Source organism: Artemia franciscana, chromosome 1 (assembly GCF_032884065.1).
Source record: "Artemia franciscana chromosome 1, ASM3288406v1, whole genome shotgun sequence".
NCBI classification, from domain to species: Eukaryota; Metazoa; Arthropoda; class Branchiopoda; order Anostraca; family Artemiidae; genus Artemia; species Artemia franciscana.
In genome coordinates, this window is record NC_088863.1 from 46,888,299 (window position 1) to 46,895,814 (window position 7,516).

The 7,516-nt window shown below is 33.2% G+C and overlaps 1 protein-coding gene across 1 annotated transcript in view; it reads right to left on the minus strand.

Moving 5' to 3' along the window:
* Window positions 1-657, minus strand: part of LOC136031945 (WD repeat and HMG-box DNA-binding protein 1-like) — a 49,730-nt gene extending 49,073 nt beyond the window's left edge. Inside the window, exon 1 of the mRNA XM_065711990.1 lies at window positions 523-657. Within this exon, the coding sequence (XP_065568062.1) occupies window positions 523-657 (135 nt within the window). The remainder of the gene's footprint in view (window positions 1-522) is intronic.
* Between the last annotated feature and the right edge of the window lie 6,859 nt (window positions 658-7,516).

Below are 7,516 nucleotides of genomic sequence, written 5' to 3' on the forward strand. Positions count from 1 at the left end.
ATGAGTTATATTTTCTGATGTTTGATAAAAAACACTAAGCTTCTGATGAAGTTCCAGTAAGCAAAGTCTTTAATGGCTCTGGTGGTGTAGCCAGTCGAGGAAGTTTAACTTTTCCTGAGGCGCAACACACTCCCATTGTTTAAGCATTTAATTTCAAGGCCTAGCAATGGGAACAAATTTTATACATAGTCCCGATTAGAACACATCTACTCAAGCTATAATCATCGACTTGTTTGTACCTGAATGCCAGCCGAAAATTTTCACGTTGCTCTTTTGATTAATCGGCAAGATTAATCAGAGATAAGAGAGCATTATCTCTTTGAGCCTCAAGGCTGTTTTCACGTTGCTCTTGTGACTCCTCGGCGCGCTTTCTTTTGGTTATTTCTCTTTGAGCCGCAAGCCTGTTTTCACGTTGCTCTTGTGATTCCTCGGCAAAATTTTTATTCGATCCGCAAGCCTGTTTTCGCGTTGTTCTTGCGATTCCTCGGTACGCCTTCTTTTGTTACTTTCTCTTTTAGCCACAAGCCTTTTGGCATTATCTCTTTGAGCCACTTTCTCTGCTGTTTCTTCTGCCATTGTAGGCTTTATATTACAATTTCCAAAATGATTTGATTCCTCTGCTGTTTCTTCTGCCACTGAAGGGCTTATACGAAACATTTTCTTTTAATCGCAACCCTTATATACTTATAATGACGTCATATACAAAGCGTTATATACTTATAATGACGTCAACTTATAATGACATCATATACAAACATACACAATACACACAGGACGTCATAAAATTATATTAAAAATTACAGACCGGGAAACCGGGACACAAATGACGACCGGGACACAGGGAATATAAATGCCGACCAGGACACTCAAAGAGAAATTACAAACTGGGACACGGGGACACAAATGACGACCGGGACACAGGGACACATCATTAGAATAATGAGGTATAGATCTTAATACGGATTGTTTTTCCCATGGACAATTATATGTTGCATGTTCAAGAGTCAGTAAACCTGACAATTTATTTATATGCATAGACAATTGGACAGCGAAGAATGTTGTATATTCGCATGTTTTACGTAGTTAAAAACGTGTATATATATATATATATATATATATATATATATATATATATATATATATATATATATATATATATATATATATATATATATATATTCACAAAGAGTCAGTAAACCTGACAATTTATTTATATGCATAGACAATTGGACAGCGAAGAATGTTGTATATTCGCATGTTTTACGTAGTTAAAAACATGTATATATATATATATATATATATATATATATATATATATATATATATATATATATATATATATATATATATATATATATATATATATATATATTCACAGGTGGGACACAGGGACACAACTACAATGGCGCGTTAGCAGGAAATGAAAATGACGACCGGGACACTCAAAGAGAAATTACTCACAGAGAATTACAAAGAGATATATATATATATATATATATATATATATATATATATATATATATATATATATATATATATATATATATATATATATATATATATATATATATATATATATATATATATATATATATATATATATATATATATATATATATATATATATATATATATATATATATATATATATATATATATATATATATATGCACAGTCAGTAAACCTGACAATCTATTTATATGCACAGACAATGGGACAGCGAAGAGTATTGTAAATTCGCAAGTTTTACGTAGTTAAAAACATATATATATATATATATATATATATATATATATATATATTCGAACGGAAATCAAAAGTTCTAGTGCCCTTTTTAAGTGACAAAAAAAATTGGAGGGCACCTAGGCCCCCTCACACGCTAATTATTTTCCAAAAGTCAACATATCAATATTCCGATATAGCCATTTTATTCAGCATAGTCGAGATACATTATAACTATGTCTTTGGGGACGACTTACTCCCCCACAGTCTCCGTGGGAGGGGATACAAGTTACAAACTTTGACCAGTGCTTACACATAGTAATGCTTATTGGGAAGTGTACAGACGTTTTCGGGGGGATTTTTCGGTTAGGGAGAGGGGTTGAAAACAGGGGGAATTGTTTGGGGAGCTTTCCATCGAGGAATTTGTCATGGGGGAAGAAAATTTCCATGAAGGGAGCGCAGTTTTTTCTAGTATTATTTAAAAAAAAAATGAAAAAATAAATATGAAAAGTTTTTTCAACTTGAAGTAAGAAGCAGCATTAAAACTTAAAACGAACAGAAATTGTTACGCGTATGTGGGACTCACCTCCTCCCAATACCTCGCTCTTTACGCTAAAATATTCTTTGTGATTTCAACTATTTATTCTACGGCTTTTGTGATTCAGAGGTCATTCTTAATGAATTGGGACAAAATTTAATCTTTCGTGTAAAGAAAGAGGTATTGACTTATATGTAATAAAAACATGATATTACAAAAGTTCGTTACGTAAGCTAATTTATAAGTTACTTTTATCTTTTACTAATAAAAACGTTCGTAAAAAATAATTTAAAGTTCTAGTTGCCTTTTTAAGTAGCCAAAAAATCGCAGGGCAACTAGGCTTCCTCCACCGTTCCTTTTTTTCTAAAAATCATTCGATCAAAACTATGAGAAAGCAATTTAGCCAAAAAAAAATAAATAAACTTGCAAATTTCGTGTTAATAATTCCTCAGTGGAGAGCCAAAATCAAAACATGCATTGATTCAAAAACATTCAGAAATTAAATAAAAAAAAAATAGCTGAAAGTAAGGAGCGACATTAAAGCTTAAAACGAACAGAAATTACTTTGTATAAAAAATAAGAAGGGTAATCCTGATGACCAGGAACACCAATATACTATATCGCGACCACCCGATCTAAAAACCAAAAAAGAATAATTTCTTATGGTAAAAAGTATTTGCTGATAATGATGTTTTAAAGAGAAAACTATAAAAAAAAGTAAGCCCACTCGACTTCCCATTGCTCAATCAATCGTCTGGTGAATCAACATAGGGTTCATTTTTACCGTCTGAGTAACGTCATAAATGTCAAAGAATTTTTTTACCGTAAAAATGTAAATTCTTGAATTAGAATGCCATAACATTATTATAAAGAGATGGATCTTGAAGCTAATAAAAAAAATATACATGAAAAGAAGATACCAGGCTTATTAAAGGGTACCTCAGCTCTATCTTTTCAGTATAAAAAACTAAAGCATTTATTCTACTATTACTAATGATATAATTACTTGTGATGTTTTAAAGGGAAACAAGACCCAAGAGCTCATATGGCCACTAAGTCCAGAGGAGTTCACTAGAACTTTTAATTTTATTTTAAATTTTTTTTTCTATAACGTTTCTATATATATATATATAACATTTTTGTATATAGAACGTTTTTATATATACGAAATATAAAATACTTAATTTATATGTTTTCTTATAACGTAAACTACAAAGTATACGTCATAGCGTAGCATAAATACTGAAAACGTATGTTTTAGAGGTGAACTAGAGTCAAGAGCTCATATGACAACTAAGTCCAAAAAAGGCCACTAGAACTTTTAATTTTATTTTAAGAAGGGTTTTTTGTTCTATAGCGTTTGTATATATACATATATATATATATATATATATATATATATATATATATATATATATATATATATATATATATATATATATATATATATATATATATATATATATATATTTATTTATATATATTTATATATATATACGTTCTTATATATAGAACGTTTTTACACGTATAAGATATTACATATTTTATTTAAATTTTTTATAACGTAAACTATAAAGTTTATGTCACAACGTGACGTAACTACTGAAAACGTAAACATATGTTTTAGAGGCAAACAAGAGCCAAGAGCTCATATAGCCACTTAGTCCACAAACGTCCACTAGAACTGTTAATTTTATTTTAAGAACATATCTCTCTATAAAGATTTTATATATAACGTTTTTAATACAGAACATTTTTATATACATAAAATATAATATATTGTATTTACACACATTTTATAACGTACATTATAAAGTTTACGTTATAACGTAACGTAACTACTGAAAATATAAACGTATGTTTAAGATTCTATGACTTTTAGGGGTATTTCCCCGTTTTTCGAAAACAAGGCAAATTTCCTCAGGCTCGTAACTTTTGATGGATAAGACTAAATTTGACGAAACCTCATTTATTTAAATCAGCATAAAAATCTGATTCATTTGACGTATATATTGGTATCGAAAAACCGTTTTTTATTGTCTCGGTTACTATTGAGCTTGGTTACTATCTTAATCCTTACCACATATTGTTTGAAAAGGAAAATAAAATCACGCGTTCTGAAGCATGTTTTTCAACAACAAGAAGAAAAAAAACTATATTATATACTACTACTACTACTACTAATAACTCACTGCAGCACCAAGCCGCCTGAGGCCAACACAGCTACGCACGCTCCTCCTCCAACCTAATCTATTTAAAGCCTCCCTCTTTACACCCTCCCAGGAAGTTCCCATTTCCTTTAAATCCTTATTTATGACATCCTCCCAACCCAGACAAGGACGACCTGCTTTCCGTGTAGCCCCAGACGGTTGGCCAAAAAGGACAATCTTCGGTAATCTGTCATCCTTCATCCGTAGAACGTGGCCTAGCCATCTCAACCTTTCTTTCATTATAGCCCCAGAAAGCGGGATTGAACCACACTTTTCGTACAACCTACTGTTTGAAATACGGCCAGTCAGCCGGGTACCCAGAACAATCCGTAGGCAATTTCTCTGGAAAACATCTAGTAAATTTTCATCTGCTTTTCGGAGTGTCCATGCTTCAGAGCCATATTTGACAACTGTCATCACTGTAGCTTCCAATATTCTAATCTTGGTTTGTAGACTTATCTTTCTATTCTTCCAAACTTTTTTTAACTGTGAAAAAAACACCCTGAGCTTTAGCTATTCTACTTTTAACATCTTCACTGCTCCCACCATCTTTACTAATAATACTACCAAGGTAACTGAAGCTCCCAACCTGATCAATCTTTTCGTTACCTAAGGTAACCTGTTCATCCTCACTTATTCCTAACCTCAGTGACTTAGTCTTCTTAACATTAATTTTCAAGCCTATTTTAGCACCCTGAACTCGTAAAACCTCTAAAAATTCATTCATTTTGCTCACACTTTCATCTAATATGCTTAAATCATCAGCATAATCTAAGTCCAGGAGCGTTCTTCCTCCCCATTTGATTCCATGGTCTCCAATTGCCTTTCCTGTGCTCCTTAAGACGAAGTCCATCAAAATGATCCATATAAAGGGGGATAGAACACAACCCTGCTTAACTCCTGATTTAATACAAAACCAGTTGCTAACCTCATTTCCTACCTTAACCGCAGCAGTATTATTCTCGTACATAGCGCAAATCACTTTAATGTATTTTTCTGGTACACCATATAACGATAAGACCTTTGTTAACGCTGTTCTATCAACAGAATCGAAAGCTTGCTCATAATCGATAAAACTAAGGACCAAAGGTGTTTGACAACGAAGGGACTTCTCAATTATTAACCTAAGAGTGAAAACATGGTCGACACATCCTCTACCTTTTCTAAAACCGCATTGTTCTTCCCTTAAAACTTTGTCTACAGCATGTCTCAGTCTAAAAAGTATCATATTACTCAGTAATTTGCTACCTACAGAGACCAGACTAATGCCTCGATAATTCCGACATTCACTCTTATCACCTTTCTTATACAGTGGTTTAATTAAGGTTTTCCTAAAATCATTGGGTACTTCCCCTTTTTCAAAAATCATGTTCATAATCTTCAGTAGCTTATTCCTAACCTCAGAGCCACCATATTTAAGGAACTCATTAATCATACTATCAGCACCTGGGGCCTTATTATTTTTTAATCCTTCTAGTACTGTCGCTAATTCTTCCTCACTAAACAAATCTTCCTTCACATCCAAGGTATCACAAACTTTTTCATTTTCATCTATATCTTTTCCTGCAACTGTATCTCGGTTTAGCACATTCTCAAAATGTTCCACCCATCTTTCTTTAACTTTTTCCTTATCACTAATTGTGGCCCCATTTCTATCTTTAACTGGGACTAGTCCGGATCGGCTACTCCCTTTCAATTTATTAACATGCCAGTATAATATTTTACTATTATGCCGTCTAGCCGCATCTTCCAGATCCTCAGCAATTTTATCCATCGCCTCCATTTCACATCTCCTTAGTTCATATTTTAATGCTTTCTCCACTTTCTTTACATTCCTTTTGTTTTCATACGACCTGTCGCTCAGATAATTCTTATACAAACCCCTTCTACTCTCTATTAAACCTAAAGCTTTTTCACTAATATTCCTAGTTGCTGTCTTAGCACTCTTCCCTAGGACACCATCAGCAACTTCACAAATTGTTTTTCTGAAATTATTCCATCCATCTTCCACATTGTCAAATTTTAAACCCTCAAGTTTAGTACTCAGCTGTTCCTGGAATTTTTTTTTTCAAATTTTCATCCTGAAGTCTACCAACATCATAACTTTCCGGGAGGGAGTTACTCTTCCGAAATTTCAGCTTTAAATTAACCTTAAACACTACTAGATGGTGATCTTTACTTTTAACATCAATAACGGCACTCCTATACACCCTAGTATCTTGTATTGATCCTGCTAGTCTTCTGTTTACAATAACATAATCAATAAGGTTTGCTGTCTTACCATCACGTGAATACCATGTCAACTTATGGGCCATTTTGTGACCAAACACCGTATTGGTTATAACTAGGTTGTTATACCTACAAAATTGCAAAAGCCTATAGCCATTACTGTTTTCTTTTCCTACACCAAAATTACCTAGGCTAGGATACCATCTATCCCTATTTCTACCAACCTGGGCATTAAAATCTCCTAGCAAAAACACCATATTTCTACCTGGTACCCTGTCTATTTGCTCCTGTAACTGTAAGTAAAATTCATCTGAGTCACTAGTATCTCCATCAGTTGGTTCAATGGGGGCATATAATACTATAACTGATACCCTAAACTTTTTAGTCATAAAATGAGCAATTAGTATTCTATTATTAATACCTTCCCAGCCTAAACAAGACTTAGCAGCTTCCTTATTCATCATGAGCCCTATTCCCTGTCTATGTACCCCATCCTTCCTTCCTGAGTAAACAAATTCTATGTCACCTAATTTCATGCTTCCTAACCCTGGGATATGAGTTTCTGAAACTCCTAATAAATCCAGTTCAAACCGTCTGAATTCGTCAGTCAAAATGTCGATGCGATAGTCATTTTTTAACGTCGTAACATTCCAAGTTCCAATTTTCACGTTCTTTAAATCTTTGAAATTATTTTGGCCTCAAGAAAAGCAGTGATCCCGGATACCAGTGCAAGATGGGGACCAACATATCTTCTCAAGTCTACACCGAAGCGCTTAAGCCGGCTTAGAACCGGACAGCAAGAAGTCCCTGGGACCTC